Consider the following 21,856-nt stretch of genomic DNA (forward strand, 5'->3'; position numbering starts at 1 on the left):
AGCTAGCCAACGGATGGAGGGCGCGCGAACGTGAAACTTGGTCACGCGCTGCGTTCATGCGAAAATAAAAACTTAAGGGCTACCAGCTGTGGGACAACATAATACCTTATTAACTCATGTGTAAACACAATTAAGTGCATATAAAGTCCACGTTTACCAGGAAAAAACAACATTCAGAATGAAAGCCATATTTAATAATTTAATTCCATCATGCATAAACCATATAGAAAATATTTTACATCAATGACAATAAAAAGACATTTCAAGATGCTTAAAAAGCAGGTATCACACATCACTGAAGGCTCACAAGTGATAATTGGGTTATTCTGATGAGTTAGTACAGTTTTAAGTATTGTGTAGATAAAAAAAACACAATAAAAGTCTAAAAGTTTGTAAGAAAAAATGTGTTACATACAACACAGCTTTACTTCTACCTTTAGTTTTGCTTTTGTCTTGCAAGTGGGTGTTTATGCCTGATTAGACATCAGGATTTGAAGTTGGTGGCCCCCGACAAAAATGGGGGCAGAAATACACAACAAGTTGGCTGACAAACAGAAGAGAAACATCCATTTCTTAAAAATGGCACTAAGTTCTTTCTTTAAAAAAAAAGTGGGAAAGATATGGCAAATACACTCCTTCATATCACAGGTTATAAACATCATAGCGCATGTAACACTGATTCATCACAGCAGTGTCATCAAAACATTACAGCAAAAAAACCACCATCTCTGTCAGCTGGGAGGCTCATGTTTTGAGAGTTTATGAAAACAAAACAGTCCTTTGCTTATGTTTAATCATAATGGAGCTCCCATAGTTTCACAGTTGGATTAAACACAATCAGCTGGCTGAAACTACCTTCTGTGTCATAAAATATAAAAATTAAAATAACCCAAACACCTTGAAGTTGTTAGTGTTTCATTTAGCCAGGTGAGCTCAGTTAGTACTGATCATGAAATCTGCTCAAAAACACTGCTTAATTACAATACTGCTTTATACAAAAGACAACCCAAAACAGACGCAACATCCTGCACTTACTCATATGTTTGTGTCTCGAGTCACTTGTGACACATCCCTCTCCTCATCACCTGCCACCGGTGTGAATATAAACCCATTCCTGGCTGCACTTTGCTGGGTATATTTAAGTCAAGCTAAATAAAAGACGGCAGGTGAAGAAGATGGGCACCACAGGAATGACAGACAGTGAGGAAAATACTTATTTTAGCTCCACTGTGTGTAACTACACAGCAACAAAACTGAGAATCAAAACTAAATCAAAGCTAAAGAAGACATGAAAATAAAAGGTTGACAGTTTTTTCTATTTAAACATCTGAACTCCAGGTTCGCTGTTGGTGGTAGATGCTGTGCAGTTATAGTTCAGCAGCAGCTGTAAAGGAAAAGAATAAAAGAATAAAAACAATAGGTCCAAATCACTTTTGAGGAATGAGGATGTGCTATTAGTGAGTCACTTCTTTCATTCATTCATCTTGCCGTCTACTGCTATGAAGCCAGTGCTGCTTCTTTTCTAGAGGATTAAATATTAACATCCAAGCAGGTCAGAAAGTCTCAGGTATCGTGTTTCTCCTTTTTTTTCCCCACATGAGAACAAAGCATTCACGCAACATCGAGTCATTTTTTTCATAGGAAGGTTGGTTTCCATCTCCTCTTCTTAGAACAACACGTCTTCGTTCTTGATGAGCGTTTCCACGACCAGTCTCTGGTATCGGATGTCGTTGAGCGCCGTCATTGCGTCCAGCCCGGGGGCCCTCATCAGCGTCGGGCCGAAGACGATGCCCAGGTTCTCACTGGACATGAGATTATCCTTCTCATACTGGGTGACTCTGGATGTGCAGTGTACAAAGCAGAAAGGGTAAAGTGAGCCACAGCAGCAAGCATCATGATGCAGGTGAAAAAACGTTTGTGTTCAGACCTTTTGAGATGAGCCATGAGGTATCGCAGAGTCTCGCAGTGAGCTGGAGGTAGCAATTTCAAGGCCTCATGGAGAGACTCCAGTCGTTTTTCTGGGTCTGTAATTTCTTCCACACAAAAACAGAGGTGGAGCCATAAGTTTCCCCAAAACTAAGCAAAACACACTGAACCACAACATTAAACTCAACACCCACTTGCAGCTTCTATGAAGCGAGGGTAGGCATCGTATGTAATGAGGGGGATAGGCAGCTCTCTGAAGTAAAGCTTCAGGGCTCCGGTGATGATGTTGATGTCCTCGTAAGCGTTTGAGGAAATATCTGCTTTTTCTCCATCTGTGGAGGAAATCGGCACAAAACATAAAACAAGCAGAAGAAATGATCCCAATCAGAGTTTGTCTAAGAAAAGAGCAGCACTCACCTCTGTCAAAGGCCAGCTTCACATCCTCTATCAGCTCACTGAAGCCGGAGATTCTATACAACCCCTCTGACTGAAGACCTGGAGAAACAGAATTTTGAGTCATTAATACTGTACTTTTCTGACTGATTTCCAGATAACTGACTAATCATTACCACAGATTCCTCTAGACTAATATTTCTAACGTTGTATAGGTGCACTGGTATGTTTTCCACAATCATGACGTCCACACGCTATACGCTTGGTTTTCTTTCTTAGCAGAATTGCTCCAAGTTTCAAGGCTGATTTACATGAAAATGTTCCCAGAGGTGGCTGATGGCCTGACTTGGAAGTTATTGTTATCACGTAATGACCTTTTACTTACTTTTCTGTACAAGACAACCAGCCTTTTCCCCAAAAAAAACGAATGTAAAAACTCATCAAATCCTTCTCAAACCTGCTTTTTTAAACCAATCAGCTTCCTTGTATTTTGACACACTCATGCTAATGCTAATGGTTTTCTTTCTGTTAAGTAAATCATGCTGCAGTAGGAATCGTTATAAAAGACAAAAACCAGACAGATTTGGTACGAAACAGTGACTGATGGGAGAAGACAGACTAGTGGATGAATTTAGCTGACTGTCAACTTCTATCATGTCGGGGGTGGCATCTAATTGATCTCATGTATTAGTTTGAGTCTGATCTCGAAGCAGAATCAATATAATCTTGTCTGTGGCAGCTCCCCAGAGACCAATCAGGTCCTCTGTGGGAAAAACTGGTGCTGTCTATCAATGCAGGTTCACACATGGGATGCAATCTGCTGGTGTATATCTTTTTAAATTAAAGAGACCGAGGCACTTGAAGATACCTGCAGTTTGCAAACACACAACGGGTTCGCAGCTGTTCTTCCTTTTCTCTGCAGTAAACAAAACTTAAAAGCTTATAAAAAAATTAGATAACAGCTGACTCACATTTACATTGTCCTGCTCTCTTTGTCTCACCTCTAGCCTCGATTTCCTGTATGCACATGTCAACTACCATCGGCCGTTTGGTGTTGTGGGCTTTAACCAGCGTGGTCAGGTCGCAGCTGTACACCTTCTTCACATGCCGAAGGTCTGGCTGGCAGTCGTTCGGTACCACTTTGGAGCACTGCTTATGAACGTTCAGGCCACAGTCTGAGAGTAAAATAGATCATTTCACATCAGTTTCATTCGTAGCCTGAAAGTTGCTTTTTTATGCGTCTTCTGGGGAAACTTGGAGCAGCCATTTTTATATATTTTCTTCGAACTTAACTTATAACAGTTGGATTGGATTTAAAGGTGGGTGTTGCAGAGTCACCCACACAGATACAGTGTGTTCTTTGGCACAGGCAGACTCTTAACGTTTCAAATCTATGAAACACTTCAGATGAGTCAACAGCAAAGTGACTAACTTTAGTCTGCTGTCTCAGTTTAACAGAGAGAGGGGGGTGGAAGACATCACATGCAGTCAAACAGGAGGATAAAAGCACTAGTGCATTCAATTAAATAATAATTAATAAGGATTATGATGTGTGAATACCTGCACATTTCACTCCCTGAGCGATGAGACCCCACATGAAGTTGGCACAGTACTCGCACCAGTGGGGACCCCTGAATGTATGAACCTGGTCAGAGACACACGGACACAAGAGAGGAAATCCAGTGTTCAAATTTGCCAGAAATATTCAACAAAATAACTACAAGGAAAAAAAAGAATGACTTCATGTGCCAATATGCTCGTGTTTGAAGAGAACTAGCCCTGGAAATGGAGAGAAAATCATTCACACAATGCAGACTGGCTCGGGGAATACCTGAACACCAGCAGTAACAGTCAGACACCTAAAGAAGGACGATGGTGATGAAAGAAAAGTGTGTGTTGTGTCTAATAAAATGCTGATAACCTCCACCCTTTCACAGGGCTCTTTCTGTGTGTGTCTGTATCCACATTTCTCCAGCGCTCAGGATGCCGTAGCGCTGACCTTAACGCTCCTGACTAACGGCTCTTTGTACTGTGGAAATCTAGGAATGGAAGACCTTGCAGATCATGCGTTTCTGTGTGTCTCTTAATACTCTGCGTTCTCTGAGGTGAAGCTGAATGAAACCCGGTGAGCTGAATCAGCAATTCTAGCAGCACATGCTTGCATTCAGGGAAGCTGAGGGGTCGCTCACCTTGAAGTTGTGAACCTTCTCGTACTTGGGTGCCAGGTCGCTTTCCCTCAAAGTGGCCCGTCGCACCAGCGATGTGAGCTGTGAAAGGGCAAAAGATCTGATTGGTTGCCAGAAGGTGGAAGCAGGGGAGGAGGGTTTAGAGGGAGCTGGCGGACGGTTGAGATGGACTCCGGAGCCGAGCTGATATGTGCCGGCCTCTGAGGTGCTACAGACTGGCAGGGAGGGAACTGAACCAGCGCTGGCATTTAAACCGAGAGCAGCAGTGAACAAAGAGCCCTTCGGACTCGTCTCCTTTTTTCCTCGCCTGCGCGGCTGTTTTTTACCTTTTTTAACAATGTATGACTCTTGGCTTGGCATTGTGGGACCTGTGGATGTGGCGTGGGTTTATGTCAGAGAAAGCAAGTCAAGCTGACAGAGAGAAAAAAAAACAAAAATTGTCTTGTAAACAAATCCAAAAGTGATCAATGAAAATTAGACTCCCAAATCTCCATCTGACAACATCCCAAACCAGCTCTCCTTTTTCAGTCCAATCAAATTAGAGATGCATAATGATGGCGCTCCGCTTCACAACAAAAACAAAAACAAAACAAAAAGATTTTCCCTTAAAGAAAACAAAAACAAACGCAAATAGAGTCAATTTAAAATCTGTCCCGGGATACAAAACTTCCAATAAATAGATGTTCAGTTGGTGGAAGCTGCCTGGACGATGCGACAGAGATCTGCTCTGTCTTGTAGGTGAGCGCCTCAGCCCACATGGCTCTGTGCTAATCTGCTTCCCATCCTCTACACATTCACCAGGCAGAGGCAGCGGAGGAGGAGAGAGGAGGAGACAAGCAGAAGAGGGGGGGACAGGAGGGGAGGCCGAGCTACGGTGCGGTAATGGATGAATTTAACAGGTCGCAATGAGAGGGGAATGAGCCAATGAGGGAGAAGAGTTGTTGTTCGCCACCAGTTCTGCCACCTCAACCGTCCCTGGAGGAATAGAGCGAGAGAATGAGCTGAGAAACCAGCCATTGTTTTATTCATTCCTCCACACTTTGTTCCTCTCCTCCTTTTGTAGTTTTCCTCCAGCATCGGTTTTTCACCCTAAGTCTGTCCACCAAACACCTGCAGGTCTCCTTTAAGTGCGTCGCTCTGTTATTTAACAACATTTCAAGTAAAAAGTGCCCTTAAGAGGCAGCATAATAGTTAAGTGCCGCCTCTGCGTGCGGCGAATGTCTGATCTTTGATATGTGTCGTTCATTTTTAAGCTGCTTTAACTGTCTGCAAACAAGAAGAGTATTAAATCCCATCACTATAGAAGAGATCAACAAGCTTTAAGCTTTTATTTTTTATATTTTTCACATACAAATGGTTCAGCTAATACTGTTTTATGATTATTTTTAAAGTAGATTTGACCAAATTCCAATTATTTCATTAAAACAGGCAACAGCATCTTTAGTGTGATTAAGACAGTTTGTGTGGATGATTGATTGTGGATATTTAATGGCTGTTTTCATTTTGCCAGATGGTGGGGGAGGTGGAGAACTGCTTGCAGAAGATTTAAACCGAAAAACAAAAAGGAACAAAACAAAGAGGGAGAACAAACAGATGGTTACAGAAGCTCATAAACCGATGGGAATATATTATATGTGCTAAATTTCTTATCATTTTCATGACTTTTTGAGAAATCCCTTTTTGTGCCGTTTTCCTCCAAACAACCAAGTGAAATCGATCCTATACAGGCCTTCTAAAAATCATCACCTGATCCTTTACTTATCACCCTCACAGGGGCTTTAAAACTGCATTTAAGTCATCACCGAAGGGGTCAGGTGTGTGAATGTGATGAAATCATGTTTCTCCTGGTGCTTCTTTTCCTTGCAGAGAGCTACCTCTGGTCTCAATGTCACAGCCGCAGTGCTTTGTCTGCAAATCCACCCAATTACGAATGCACACACGTACACAAGACAACCCCCAACTCCACATGTTCACACACACGGACAGTGATGTATGACGTGCAGTGGAGGTGGTCATGCACTGCAGGTCAAACGAGGCCTCGGGAGCCTCGGCAGCAGTGCAGAAGTACAACAAACTGACTGCACCGCGTCTCACTTGCATTGTGGAAACCGTGTTTACGTTTTCATACTTTTCTGAGGGTTCTGCAGGCCCACCGGGAGAACCGTGTGCTCATTTTATGCTGCTCTACACAAAACTTCACAACTCCAAATTTCATCTCTGCCCTTAGGAAAAGTTTTTGTCAAAGCTAAATAAAAACAAATGAGGTAACAACAAACTTGAATCACAAATAATTCGTAAGCAGCTTTTTTTAAGAAAGCAGCTTTCTGCAGGCAAACCGCTGTTATGTAATTTTACTGCAGAGCCCTTGGCTGGAGGCCATCTCTCCTCTGCATCCTCCTCCTTCCACAACTCTGATCCCTCCATGCTGCTGCTGCATTTATAGCAGCTGTCCTCACACTTATGATTATCTGAATCCTCTGCAGGGGTTTCTTATCGCTTCAGGCTCCCGCAGCATGGTTTATAAAATCTTATTTTGAGATGCTGCACATTCACAAAGTCTATAATTAGCATCTTCTGAAAGTACTGTTTTGGTATTGTTACATAAGGCTCATTTATGCAGGTACAGTCCTGTGACTAAGAAATGGATCGATGCAAGTTATTTACTGCACCGCCTCCGGAATAAATCCACAGAACCTCCACTTAAAATGACTCACTTCTTATGAGCTGAACAAAAAAAATCATGTTTCTTATATAAGTTGCCTGTATTTGCATACATTTACATATACTGCAAAAGTTTAACTTGTCCTCACCCTCTCCTCTGTACTGCAGTCATTTTTGATGGGGGCGGGTCCATCGGGTGTTTCCGGGCTGTGCGGCAGGTGCTTTTTCAGGGTGGGCTCCTGGTTGAGTGTGGTGTAGCCTACATGCTCGTAGATCGGGTTTATGGTCATCTTAGCAATGTACTCTGCTGCCTGATAGAAGAGAGACACTGTGAATGTGATGGAGTTTTAATGTTTCGGGGACGGATCCCATGCACACACACACACACCTTCGTCTCAATATAGAGTGTGATAAGGCCGTCGGTCACCAGGTCATGGATGGACTCAAACCTCTTCTCTCCGACAAAGTGTTTCCCATCATGATAGAGACGAAAGTTTCTCGTCTGGTTCCCAAACCTGGGATGTGACAGAGGAAGAGAAGTCAAACACTGTAACGGTACTAAAAATGTTGTTAGCAGTAACGCTAGCATCATGCTCAAATGATCACTTCAATAAACTCACTGCTATGCTGAACTCTATCCATCAAGTTTCAATCATTTCAAAATGTCAGTAATCTGATATTAACCCTCTACTGCAAACAATTTGATGGTACATGCTGAAAATGATTCAGTGATTTGGATCATTTTTATTTATTTTATTTTTCAGTCATCTAGTCAGGTTCAGGTTTGTATTATCCCGTGTTGTCGTGTCATTCCAATGTTACGAGACATTTCTGTCATTCTGTGTGGAAACTACATTTTACACTTCATATATATCATTTCTGCTGTTCCTGTGCACCCAGGAACCCTTATATGTTTGCCTTGTTCTCACATAATGTTTGCAGGTGTGATGCATGGTCCAAATCAGGGGTATGACACCTCAGTCCTCGAGAGCTGCAGTCCTGCAGGTTTTAGATGTTCCCTGTTTCAACATGCCTGATTCAAACCAACTGCCGGACGGCAGCTCTCTAGCTGCAGACCGCTGGTCTGAGTACACATCCTGATTTGGAATGGGAGCAGTAGATCTGTTTCTTCCTTTTTGTCCTCATACTTTTGGTAAACTCTACAACTAGTTTTCTCTTTCTTTTTTGGATTTGCACAGACTTTGTGCAGTTTGGAATTGAAATCATACAAGTGCATGTGGTTGCTTGGTCATCCAATGCAACAATATTAAAACTTTATTTTCTGTCAGAATGTGTAAAACTTAATAGGAATAAAAATATGTTTACATTTACAGCTGGTTTTGTACATTAAATAAAATATTATTAGTCCCCCTCCTCTGTCACTTTAAAAAAGGCAGAAAATAAATGGCACCAACAGGCAGATTGAAGTGGGCCAACACATCATCTGCTCCTTGGTGGATCACAGTGAAACCGATCCAAGATAAAGCAGCACAAGTAAATCATTAACCCAAAACCCAACCTTTCCTTTTCCACCACCCAGACTGGGACTCTAGTTTATGAAGGGTTATTTATGGAAGGTAATTATAAAGACAGGGACAAGAGAAGCAATGAAAGGGAGAGAAAGTTGTGCAGGTGGAAGAATGACATGACTATGAATAGACCAACTGACCTGAAACCAAATTCAAATTAAGTCATGTGCTCATTTAAAAGTGTGACACCAACTCAAAGGAAACAGTGGCTCACACGAGTAAAACCAACCACTGACAAATAAAAAAGGCTTCACAGATCAGCTCTGAGAACTCTGAAGGAAAGTAATTCCCCTACAAAGAGCAAGACAATCATTTTCAGCCTCTAAACAAATGCAACTTTCACATCTCATGAGGAGAGATGAGGCGATGAAGAAACATTGAGATGAGCTCCAGTGAGCAGCTTAAAGTTTGACTTCACACCTCACAGCATCTGTCTACACCCTCAGACTGACTTCACACTGCAGCATAAGCCCTCATTTCAATGTGTGCCAAGTATAGACAGAGGTGTTGAAGTCAAGCAGCAGATCCTGGAAAGTTTCAGTGAGGCAGCAAGATGTGCTAAAATGCAATTACTTTATAAGTGGGGCTCTGAATGCTTGTTCGTCAGGCAATAACTCGTTGTCTTTCAGGTGGGGCTGAAAGAGCTTTTCACATTTAGACATTAAATACATGTCAAATGTCTGAAAAGAATTAGCCCCAAAAAACTAAAAACGATACCTTAGAGCCAGTGTGTACGTTCCTGGCTGTCTCTGACTCTCTCTGATGAGGTAGCTGCCTTCGGACTGACTCAGTAACTGGTCAGCATCCTCCCTTGAAATCATCCCATGGTACCTGGATGTAAAATAGGCATGTTATTAAGTTTAATTAAGAAATCAGACACAAGCAGTAATAGGTTGAAACTCCTGTTTAAAATGTAGGGACCCATATTAATCACTAATATAAAGAAAAGCAACTTACTCTCTCCCATAGTATTTAGGTCTGTTTTCCACCTGTAAGCAAAAAAAAATAAATAAATCTTACATGTGTGCACAATCAGGCTCTCCATGCAAGCTTAAACTCTTATAAAATTAGTTCTTTTACAGATTATCATACTAATACATTAAATGAAAAATAACTATTTAAAAAGAAATGACCTTTTTTGAGACTTTACGTAGCCATTTTATTCACTAGCACATACACCTTACTTAATGGATGCACAGAATGCTGCATGAGTCACATGAAAGCCCAAGATTGTGGTGTTCCCTACAAAACTGCTGTCAAGCCAATAAATCAACACAGACCCCACAAACAGCAGTGAATATTAATTTAGGTGCTGTGTGCACAAGAAAGCCTCGCACACACAAATGGGACATAATGCAAATGATCATTAGAGGAGGTATGCATCTTCTCTCGGCCATCAGTCATGCATGTGCACCTCTGGACACCTACCAACTGCTGAGGCTTCTCCAGAACCACACATGAAGCACACCGACTAACAGCAGCTAAATGCTCAACAGACATCCTTGACTGCACAAGGCTGCTGAACTAGAAGGAAACTATTTTTATTTCCTTCAGCCAGAACGCTGTCTTTTGAGAGAAATGATGAAATAAAGTAAAGAAGAGTGAAACTAGATTTTTCTTTTCCTTACTTTTAAAGGTCTGGCAGAGCCTGAAAGCAGGTGAAACATTTATTCAAGGAGATTTCTGGTAATTTGCAGTTAAAGTTGAAGTTTGTAGTTGTTACAGGCTGGACAGCAGACAATTATGTATTTTTCTAAAGATTATGTCAAAACATTATGAATAAACATTGTAAATTTGCAGTGGTTTTACCTAAAAGCATGAAAAAACAATGTGCTTATTAATACTCTGGACTTCTTCTGCCTAGGAAGTGGGTCAGGAGCAGCTTTTACTCCTTTTACTGAACTCTGTCAATATTTTCTGTTCCTACTGTGTGTGACAAGTATAATGATGTGCCGTGAGAACCTTCTGCAGTGATTCGTTTAATCTCAGGGTTGCCCTTGTGTGTTTTTTATGTTAAGCTGACTGTTTTACTGTAACAGACGACCGTCCCCTCTCCTCGATGCCACAAATTAAGACGTACCAGCCACAGACAGATGCTTATCGGTGCGTTATTAAATCCCATAAGGCTCAACTCCCAGCACACAACTTGAAACTGCTGGTTTAAAAGAAGGAGGATGATGGAGAGGGGGGTTAACTCTGTCTGCTGGCAGACTGCTCACTTTAACTAGGTCAGCATAAACCCCACCAAGGCCAGGCATCAAAGCCAACAGCTGCTCATTTAGCATCTATGTAAACACGTCCCACCACCACACCGTGATAGGACTGTCTCTTCACAAAAACACCAGACGCACAATCCACACATCTTTAATCCCCCTCTTGGATTCCCACAAACTGTGTTTCCCCATCACGCACACACACATCTGGTGGTTGCCTCCCATATGAGCAGATGTGCTGATGTGTGGTATTTAGAGGACATCAGCAACAAGCCATCCCATCAGAATGCCCTTGGCTTGGACAAAGCCTCAACCAACTCAACCTCTTTAACCATTAGCAAAGATACACAGATGTTCAAATAGCTCTTATGAAAATAACAAAGCTCTAAAAGGTCCCATTTTAAGTCAACAGGAATCCAATCGAGGGAATAACTGGACTTCTTTTTCTATTTTAAGAGGAAGAAGATAAGCTAGTAAACTAAATTAAATGGTTTTCTGAGCTCTCTTGTGTTGTGCAGGATTCGACTTGAATGTGATCTTTCAGGCGACATCATCTCTGATCAGTCCTACACAGAGTTTACTTCCTGTTGATTCTTACCACTTTCACCAGCTGCTGACAGCAGGAGCGTAAAATACATGTGAAGACGCAGAAACAAAACATCAACCTTAAACCTGACTTCCTCCGGATGCTTCTATAAGTTTACATTTTCTTACGTCAGTGTGCACTGTAGCTGGGTGGAGCACCCACAACTTTGTTGTACTTGCCACTGTGTAGTAACAGTAAAGCTTATTCTATTCTATATATATATATATATATATATATATATATATATATATATATATATATATATATATATATATATATTCCTTTAATGTTATTTTATTTAAATACAATGAAATTTCTGCTCGATTCTATTGTTTCATAGATCCATGTCATTAAATTGGCATTTAAAGGGTAAAAATCCTTATTATTCAGTATTTTGTAGTTATTAGGACTTAAGAGTCAATCAAAAGATTAAACTTCAAAAAGCAGAAAAATATTAAGAATTTCTATTATTTTTTTATAGCAGTTTTTTAAAGTGGACATTTTTGTCCTTAATGACTTAAGAAGAATAAATTTTAAATCTGATGCTGCACAAGAAATAATAAAGCATCAAAGTCCATATTTTAGCTCAGACGGATTTTTAAAAACAAATCTCCCAGCCAACAAAAATGTCTTTCATAGCAGTCATTGGGAATTGCACTTTAAGGTCCTGAGAGACTGAAGAGGGTAGTCATTTTTTTTCAATATTGTATTGATCTTTTGGAAAAAAATGTAAGTCCAAAACGTATGCACACGCGCAGCCAAAATGCTGGCCAGATGAAGAGGAAAAAAATGTCCACAGTGATGCATTAAGATAAAACAGATCATATTCCCACGTATTTACCATCTAGTCTTACTTTTTCTGTGAATTATAAAGAATACGTGTGGATGAGCTATAAACAAATGCCCATTCTGTTTTCTTCAGCTTCGTCTATCACAGAAGGATCCCGTGGAGCCTCATGAACTTCATGATATACTGGAAGGCAGGCTGAAGCACAGCAGAGAGGGAGGGAAGGGGCCTATGTGCTGTTTTCCTTCAGGTTTTCAAGCAAAATCCTAATAAGGACATCATGACTTACAAAAACTACAAAAAATTAAAAATATATATATATATAAATAAATAAATAAATACTATATATATATATATATATATATATATATATATATGCACTGCCTCTAGCACCACATGACAGCACCTGGGTCCACCTGGACTCACAGCAGTCTGACTACCACTTAATGATGACACCCCATCTTGTTTGAATTCATGCTTGTGTTGTTCTTCCTCTCAAATGTAAGTCGCTTTAGAATAGAATAGGATAGAGTAATAAGTGGACATAAATTCAAGCTGACGTCCAAATGTAATACTTCTTACGGCGAATGTTCTACACCAAAGTAAATCTGTACGTGTATCCTATAAATCTGCATCAAAATAAAACAGATTCTCTCGTTAAATTTAAACATCGGACAGGAAAATGTTGTTTTTGTTTTGATTTCTTGATGCAAGATCTGAGGATTTGCTTGTTAAAAAGAAGGATTTTAAAAGAAACTGACATCTACACTCCACAAGCCACCAAAATGAACATGCATTTGATCAAAATCCACATAACACAAGCTTTCAGTCCTATATTATATGATATATTTTGAGTTCTTTGCATATAAGATAACTTGCCCACATCATGCATTTGATTCGATGATTCAACACAGGATCTGTAAGGAATAGCAGGAGACATGAGCAGACACTGTCTGGCTGAGAGAAAGTGTGTTCTCACCTCACAGGTGCAGGTGACTCTGCGTGGGTGAGGCGCCTCCTGTTGGAGCTGGTACACTGCCAATGACAACATTTAATTAACACATGCATGTAATGATTTGTATGTAGGAGCAGAAAGAACTAAACAATGGGTACAAGAGAAAACATTGTGAGGGAAATAACATTCATTATTATGTCATGATACTTACAATAGGACTTCCACACTGGTGGCCTGTATTCATCATGATCTGCAGACAGAAAAGTACAATGTATTTAACAGCTGTTCAAACCCATTTCCCTTTGCCACAGTGCCACCTAGTGGAGAAAATAAAACAGTGCTCCTTGTCTGAAGTTTGAGATAATCCATCAACCAGATAAGGTCAAATCAGGATGCACTACTTTCATTTTCTATCTGCTGGTCTGCCTAGTCAACAACAAACCATATCTAACCCGGGGGTTAGCGTCATAAAGAAACACTACCAAACGCCAGCTTAGGAGATGAGGTTTGGGGAAAAGATCTGAGACAAACACATGACTTTCATGGCTAAAGCACAGAAATAAAAGGAATTGTCACTTTTATTATTGCTTCAGTTGTATCAACTCACTAAAAAACAGTTGAAATTTTTTGTGTGCAAGTACGTTGGACTATGAGACTGATGGATGACAAGCTAGCACAATGACCAAGTGGCTAAATAAACACATCCAGTCACTGCTGCATAAATGCTGTAAAAGATTAATTCATTAGTCATTTATCCAGTGCTGCAGAAAGGATATAAATGAGTTATGTTTGGTTTTCCTCCATTTACATAAGGTTTCACTGTCGCTCCCTCTGGCCAGCATGAAATTAACTGTATACAGATAACAACATAACAGCTTGTTCAGTTGTTGCAGAGACAAAAAAAATCAATATCAATACTAATAAATGTGATTAAAATGGATGTACTACAGCCTCACTCTTCCCCTATCTGGAGTTTGACTGAACTCTATTAAAAATGAAGCACTGATTACTTTGAAAGTTTTCAACATACTGACTTAAAATGTTTACGTTCTTCTATCTATTATAGTTTGCTTAAGATGTTCTTATCCCAATACAATAACTGCAAAACTGATTCATATAATAGAAAGATGTATAAAAGTCTATCCTTTGGCCAGCGTCTTGAAAATTTTTCCATCTTCTCTCCATGTATACAAGTAACACCCGTGCTTCCTGCCTTGGTGTACTCATGCTCGCTCCACAACCCTTATCTCTTCAACACTCGTAGTCTCAGTATCCTGTCTTCAAAATAACTCCAAATCCTCCCCGGCAAGAGTCTCACCCTCCCTCTCAAGACAACACAGCCACAAAAGTTAGAAAAACTAACAAGAGAGCAGACATAACAAACGCTCTGTTGAACCTCAGTACTTCCAAAATCCTACACTGTTACTGTAATGCTGCAGAAATTTTAAATCTTACATTAAAATGAATGAGGGAATACGCTAAAAAAGTAGAAACTGTGGCTTCTTGAAATACATCCAACATAAATAAAAGAAACTAAATAAAAATTCATCATGAAACAAACCAAAAAAAAGGCTCATTATAAAATAAATAAATACAATTTGCCTTGTTTTTGTTTTGCTGACATTGCTTTGGAGGAGGACCCTGACTGAGGACCCTAAAAGCAAAGTAATTAAAACGTGCCTAAGTCTGGGTACTTTTTCCTCATATAGAGGATATGAGCAGCAACACCTGCCTCAGCACTGCACAACTTTGTCATAGTCCCAGCATTTCTAACCTCTCGCAGTAGTTTTAAAAGACAGCAGAGGGAAATGATCAAATAACTAATAGGAACAAGGCAGATTTTAACTTCCCACCCCAGCCACAAGCTAATAGAACATTAAAAATGTGAAGTAGACATCCACATCTTGAACAACTGTCTTCATGTGAGGTGCAACGCTGCTTACCAAAGACATTTAAGGCCATCTTGATCCCCAAATGAGATGTGATGCTGAACAATTAACCAGCAGATTCTAATTTCCACCCAAATGGATCCACTTATTTCAAATCCTGACAAGGAAAAGACACAGAAAAAAATGAGCATCTGGATAACCTGAGGAACGTGAAAACAGCTCAGCATCGTTGAACAATAACTGGTCAGACTATGAGCAAGCTAACGTTAGCTGACTTCACCACCGTTACTTCAATTGGCACACTGAACCGAGGATAAAACGGAACTAAATATGACCCACTCTGTAACGAAAACATTTACTGTGACTTAAAGTCGAAGTGCACCGACACGAAAACAAAGTTTCAGGCCAGTTTGGGAATGTAACGGTTAGCTATTGATACGTAGTACTCACATTCACATCCCATTCTACATTGTAGTCGCCATCTTGCTGAGTCACGTGGGCAGTCTCGTCTTCTCTCCAGGGTAACTATGGCAACTGACCCTTCTGATGCTACTTCTTGGTTAGTGCCCCGTAGTTAAGTGGTTCTCAAACTGGGAGTCGGGACCCCCATGAGGTTCGCAAGATCATTTCAGGGGGTTGCCAGATAATTGTAAACAATATAGAAATTTATCAAATAAATTTGGGATCTTTACCCAAATTTAGCTGATTTTGGGCATGTAGGTGTCATATCACAGCAGCGAACCATTTTATCATCCGTATTTATAGAAATGCTAACAGTTTTTCAGTCTTAGAAGATGGCTTTAGGATAAACCGTTTGATACATCACTAGGTCGTCGCGTGGGGGTCGCGAACACCAACGTATGTTATCTTGTGGGTCGTGGCTCAAAAAGTTTGAGAACTACAGGTTTAGTCAACAGAGACCTTTCTGTTCTTGGTAAAGAAAGACATGCACACGTGGTTAAAATATTTTGTCACGTGTTAATATACTATTTTATTAAATAAATGAATGCTGTTAGGTTTTTAAAGAGAGAAAAACACATGAATGAAACTAAGCTTCAGGAATGGGTCCGTTTTCGTCGTTTTGTTGCATTTCTGATACAAATCAGAATAACAAGCACACTGCGGAGTTAGTTGACGTTTGAAATATTGAACCACTCACCGGGACGTCAGGCCGGTTAGCTCAGTTGGTTAGAGCGTGGTGCTAATAACGCCAAGGTCGCGGGTTCGATCCCCGTACGGGCCATTCATGTTTTTTTCTGTAAATTACGAGGGAAGCTCGGGTATCTCACAGCGATGCAGGGCACATCCTGGAGCGGTCGCCGACCAATCTTGTCATTATTAACCATAACGGAATTTTGAAGGGTATCTCGGCTTATCTCACATATATATATATATATATATATATATATATATATATATATATATAAATATATAAAATAAAAACTACGGCTGGGCTATTCTTTTCAGCTCTCGGCAAGAAGCTGTTTTTAAGAAGTCTTTTTATGGTGTTTTTAATGTTCAGCACCATAAACCTGTAAGGAGGCAATGCGTCAGACCACCCTCTGCACCCGGGCGGTGTAGATGGGTCCAGATCTGGTAGAAGGTGGCCCTGAGGTGTCCACACCACCCTGGCTAAGTTCCTCTTGTCCTGTGCTGTGCAGCTGCTATACCACAACATATGTGGTTTTGGCTGCTTTTTCCTCTCATTTTCAGTTCAGTCCTTGCACTTGACCATTTCCAACCATAAAAATGCATTTGACTCAAGATAACACGGGTTGACATACATTAAATATTCATTTTAAAGGTGGTTCTTGATGAAAACCAGATGTAACTCCATATAGTGTGAAATTTGGTCTTAAAATATTTAAGAAACTGGACTAATGGATGACAAAAGAAGAAGTGTGGGGTTTAAAAATCCACATCAGATTAAATGCACTTTAACGTGATGAAATAGGAAAAAGGAATATTAAGCTCACCTGACAGGACCTGAGCAATGGTATGTGATCTATCTACCATTCACTGAAACCTCATCAGCAGTGGTCTCTGTGGAAGGATGGCTGTGAAAAAGCCATTTACGGAAACAGGGTAGAGAGCCTGATGTATGTCAAATGACACAAGAACTGATTTGCACACCAGTGACAGGTCTTATGAAGTGATGAATGCCCCCCAGAGCCCATAGATCCACATTATTGATGCAGGGTGGGATCACCATGACAGCAAATTCAACAAAAGGCTGTCAACTTCCATAGAAGAGCTTTGAAATGCCCTTTAAGGAGTCTGGAGAACTATTCGATAATAAGAAATTAAAATAAAACTAGTCTAAGAATTACTTCATATTATTTATTTATTTTTTATTATCGATTTATTTAAAATCTAAAGGAAGAAACTCAGAATTTCCCACACGTCCAACACGGCTCACTTCCCCAAACCGCCACGAGGTGCCGCTGTTTCGCCGCCCAGGCTGCACTTTCTCCCTGCCCGACGCGCCGGTGCGCTCAGTCAGAGCTGGAGGCGGTGTGTTGCTCTTTATTGTTCCAGTAGAAAGCTCTCTCCGTGGCTGGCCACATTTGTCTCAATGGCTGCCGTGCAGAAACCACGTCCCGCCTGAGAGGGAGCGGTCCATCTGCGAGGAGAGGACCCCCGAACCCAAACTACAGCGCCCTGTGGGATTTACCGTCTACTAGAGAATAAATAGGCTCTTTCTAAGGGGGGTCAGTCTGTGGATCCAGGAGAAAGACCGGGTAAGGTAAACATGCTACACCGACTTTGAAGCGAGATTACACGTAGTCTCGCTTGCTTTCCCCGTGTATGGCACGTTTAGATGCAGATTTGTAGTTTTATTAAAAGATTTGCACCACTTTTGAGAGGAAAGGAAAGGTTTGGGCTTTTTTAAGCAACAGTGCGTGTTGTCGATGAGTCAGATCGTATGAATCTAAGCTCGCCTCCACTGCAACCAGTCTGTTCATTTTACTAATCGGCTGAGCTTTAGGGGGTCCAGCTGAGCTTCTTTTACTGTAAGCTTAATAGTAGTAGCCTCCTCCAGTAAATGCTACACATCTCTATTTTACTTAAATCTATTAAAGCAGTTTTAGCTGCTTTGCTTGTGGTTGTTTTAGGGCGTCTCTCGTGTGCTCTGCTTTCTTGCATTAATAATTCCTTTCCAGCAAGGTTTACAACAGCAAGAGCTCGTTGTCCTGCTAAATGCACATTAATCTAGAGCAAAGCGCGTGTACTGTATCCACACATGCTTTTGTACACACCGCAGACAGTCTTGCAAGTGGGCAGGCTGCCTTACTTACTGTAACCTACTGACATCTTTGCTCTGGCCTAAAGGATTACTCTCCTAACCTACATTCTGTGGATTGCTCTTTGCCAACTGTAAACGGAATGAGTATGTCTTTACATCGGGCTGCATCTATTTTATTTCACCTAACAAAGCTGCCCTGGGGAGGTCTCCACCCTGCACCTTTCTAGGTGACGCCACAAGCTTTTTTTCTCATTGATCTTTGAAGGATACATGCCTCTTTTTGCATCCCCTCCTCCCTTCAGCGTGGGGTCAGAGGATAGGGTCAGCACCCAAAATCAGCATCGTCTTGTTCTTGGTCAGTGGAGCTTCTCATCACTTGATATTTCTGTTGGTTGTTTGCATTTGCAGCCAGTGCCTTACAGTGGAGTTAGTGTTATACTATTTATTAGGCCTCACAAAAGAGATTCTCCTGAGGGCAGTTCAGCAGCTAAATCGGTGAGTGAGGAGAGGAGTGTCACCTTGATATAAATGTGGTCAGCCATTGCCTGAATGCTATGTTAGAGCCTTGATCCTGCTCTCGTCTGTGCTCGTCAGCATGTAGCTGATGGGTCTGGGTTTCATTTTACAGTTGAGTCATGAAGGATATAGTCAGTTTTAATGTATAACTAATACAAACAAGGGAGGGAGTCCTTTTTAAGGTTTGTTCTGTCCCAGCCTTTTGCATTATTTGTAAGCATGAGGCTCCATGCAAGCAAAAATCTCAGAAAACACAACTAAGATTTCAGAAAGCAGTTCTGAAACATCGCACACTGTGACAGAGCAACAAAACAAGAAAATTATATTTTGAAAAGAAAACAAATAAAGCAGGATAAATTACATTTCCCCAAAATGCACCAAAGGTTCAGAAAACAGGACATTTCAGAAAGCAAAGAATCTGAATTTGTGACACTTTAGAAAACAATATTTTAGAAAATTTAACATCTCTGGGGGGAAAAAATGTGATGACATAAAAAATGCTTTTAAAAAAAGCACATTGCAGAATGCGATGAAAGCTGAAAACATGACATTTGAAAAATCAAAATAAAATATTTGTTTTCTAAAACGCTGTTGTGCTTTCTGTTTCATTTTAGAAATTGTAACCGCTCAGGAATAAGATCCGGATCCGGTTTGCCCAATCGTAATGATGTCTCCAGTTAATCCACATATTCCTGCTCCTGTCTACCAGCAATAATCTTTTAGATATACTTAAAGGAAAATCCTTGTAAAATGCGAAACTGAATGTCTTCAAGGTCGGGACCAAATAAGAAATCCACCCACATTTTAAAAACCTACTACAAAGAAATTACTGGCATCCATTAATAGTTACTGAGAGCAGTTTTTAGTTGCAGCTAAACCCCATAGAAACAATGATGAAGCTAATGAAAAGAGATAAATCTCCGCTTTAAAAACTCAAAACGTGTGTGTCTATAACATCCCTTTCAGTTAGTTTCATGTTTTGCAATCACAGCATAGCTTCTGTTTTTCTTTTTAAAGCCTCCATCTTGAACATCGCCGTCAAACTCACAGATATAGTATCTGTCATAAAATAAAGTTTCTAGTTCTTTACCACAAAAGGATGACATCCTGATGAGTAATCTGGATGACTTTTAAGCTTGCTCTGCACATGCTCTCCTCACACTTGCATCCGATTCCCAGAGCCTGGCGTTCCTCCTGCAGACTCTTGGGAAACTTTCAGCCAACACCAGTTCAAAGGCTTCTCAAGAGGCCTCGGTGAGTTAAATCCCGCCGCTGGACGCTCCCACAGTAGCTTCCTTTGTGCCGGCTGTGTGACCAGCTCGCTCTGTATTCCGCTCTTGCACAACTAACCCCATGTATAAATCCTTACAGCCTCTACTGAAGAGAGGAAGAAACCTCTGAAAATTTCCACCCTGCAGATTTAATTGATTGTGACATTGATCCCAAGGTCTTAAATCAGTCCAGACAACATTTATGGGTTCATTTGTGATGGAAAAACTCATGGAAACACTCTTGGGGAAACTGAGCTATGTTTTACTGCTCAGTAAGCTCCTCGTTGATGAGTTTTTATTGAAAGAATAAAGATGAATTAAGCCAGATTCTGTTTGTGTTTGCCAGTACCTGCTAGTTAGTGAATGATTACATACACTAAATGCTATAAAACTGGTTTCTTGCTCACTTGCTTTGCTTTAAAGGATGACAGAGGGAGAAACAAGTAGGTGTTTCAAGAGCAGAATATTAAGCACTCCTTCAGTACAGACTCGGTTTCTGTTCTCCAGTCAGATACTCTCCCAAAACAAGCCGATACTGACCTACCAGCGAGCTTTTATTTCAGTGCTTTGGGGAAGTAGCACACAACAACAAACTGGTGTTCCCACATGTGTAATGAGTAACTTGAATGTCAGGTCTCTTTATTGTCAGGTCACTTCCTTGGCAAGGTTCCAGTTCCCAGTTTCAGCTTTTATCCCAGTGAACAGAGGAAAGAAGCTGTGCATGCAGGTGGAGGGATTGGTTAGGATCGCTGTGTTTGTTGTGTGTCTTTCTTTTTAGCCACTTTGCTGAACATTACAGTAACAGTGGAGGGGAATAAGAGGAAATGGAAAAGACGCTTACTTTGATCATTTAAGTTGTCTGTTGTATTGAGTTCATTCACCCTGAAGTCAGCAGAAGTGGAGCTTCTTCTTAAGACATTAATACAACCGTCTCAACTATTAGATGTTAAAAAACAGCGGGACAAATCAAAAAAAATTTGATTGACCAGGATGTAAACAGATTCTAATGCATTTAATTGCATCAGTTTTTTTGCTTTGTAATTCTTTGGTTGTCCACATCCAGTTCCTTCAGTCTGTTCCTCGTTTTTGTGCTTTTTAACTTTGCAACTTTAAGCTTGTTGAGGAAGAAAGAGTTTCCAGGAGCTTGATGGATGCCATAAGTCTTATTTGCTGTTAAAAGGCCCTAAAATCACAAAACTAAAACTTAACATGGCATGAAATAAACAGAAAAACACTCCGTAATTAAACAGCCCCAAGTAAAAAAACAAACAAACAAACAAACAAACAAAAAATGCCCTAAAAATGACAATTTCAGACAATAACAAACACGGCTGAGGAGCTGATGATGATAATGTGTATTCTGAGGAAGAAACGTAAGAGGAGGCAACGCAGTGGACGGTGGTGGTCTGTGTGGCCTTAAAGCCATTGCGGCTTCTTCTTCTTTATTACTTTTACATGTTGTTCTTAAGTGGCACAACTCTGCCCCCTCATGGTTTCTAGTGGTATTGTTCCATTTGCTATGTTTACGCATCCACACGCTCTCTGAAACCGATGGAAATAAACAGGTAAATGATGCAGAAGATGCATACCCATTTAACATTGAGCATAAGAAGCTTTAGATAGGTCCATATTTTATTCACACGTTCCGATCCCACATGTTTCACCATTAATGTGGCTAAAATCAGTCTGTCACAATT

At 40.6% G+C, this 21,856-nt stretch overlaps 2 protein-coding genes and 1 non-coding gene across 8 annotated transcripts in view; 2 read left to right on the top strand and 1 right to left on the bottom strand.

Moving 5' to 3' along the window:
- Window positions 1-1,591: 1,591 nt before the first annotated feature.
- Window positions 1,592-20,119, bottom strand: LOC121635149 (N-chimaerin). 3 transcript variants are annotated; one of them, XM_041978222.1, is made up of 15 exons: window positions 19,979-20,119; window positions 15,180-15,282; window positions 13,448-13,486; window positions 13,261-13,316; window positions 9,653-9,684; window positions 9,413-9,526; window positions 7,555-7,681; window positions 7,316-7,477; window positions 4,509-4,586; window positions 3,880-3,964; window positions 3,321-3,494; window positions 2,344-2,421; window positions 2,121-2,258; window positions 1,928-2,033; window positions 1,592-1,838 (listed from the first exon to the last, which is right to left on the bottom strand). In XM_041978222.1, the coding sequence occupies exons 2-15, from the start codon at window positions 15,196-15,198 to the stop codon at window positions 1,667-1,669; spliced, it is 1,380 nt and encodes a 459-aa protein (XP_041834156.1). In that variant the 5' UTR covers window positions 15,199-15,282; window positions 19,979-20,119; the 3' UTR covers window positions 1,592-1,666. The 3 variants fall into 3 exon arrangements, with proteins under 3 accessions (XP_041834156.1, XP_041834155.1, XP_041834154.1); XM_041978221.1 differs by lacking the exon at window positions 19,979-20,119 and adding an exon at window positions 15,576-15,658; XM_041978220.1 differs by lacking the exon at window positions 19,979-20,119 and adding an exon at window positions 15,409-15,530.
- On the top strand, window positions 16,295-16,368 carry trnai-aau. Its single transcript has one exon. It is a non-coding gene; the product is annotated as a tRNA-Ile (tRNA).
- LOC121635148 (FERM, ARHGEF and pleckstrin domain-containing protein 1-like) overlaps window positions 17,655-21,856 on the top strand; it is a 51,641-nt gene continuing 47,439 nt past the window's right edge. For 2 of the 4 annotated variants that reach the window (XM_041978215.1, XM_041978217.1), the window contains exon 1: window positions 17,656-17,866. The gene's annotated coding sequence lies outside the window, so the exon portion shown is untranslated. Of the gene's footprint in view, window positions 17,872-21,856 lie in introns of all 4 variants that reach the window. The other 2 variants (XM_041978216.1, XM_041978219.1) reach the window with 2 other exon arrangements.

The sequence above is a fragment of the Melanotaenia boesemani genome, chromosome 24 (genome assembly GCF_017639745.1).
Source record: "Melanotaenia boesemani isolate fMelBoe1 chromosome 24, fMelBoe1.pri, whole genome shotgun sequence".
Lineage (NCBI taxonomy): Eukaryota > Metazoa > Chordata > Actinopteri > Atheriniformes > Melanotaeniidae > Melanotaenia > Melanotaenia boesemani.

Bases quoted from the DNA above. Each gene is read 5' to 3' on its own strand.
- LOC121635149 (XM_041978222.1), bottom strand. The intron at 3,965-4,508 runs GTGAGCGACCCC...GTCTCTGACCAG, and splicing joins AGAAGGTTCACAACTTCAAG to GTTCATACATTCAGGGGTCC. The intron at 2,034-2,120 runs GTGGGTGTTGAG...TTTGTGTGGAAG, and splicing joins TCGCTTCATAGAAGCTGCAA to AAATTACAGACCCAGAAAAA.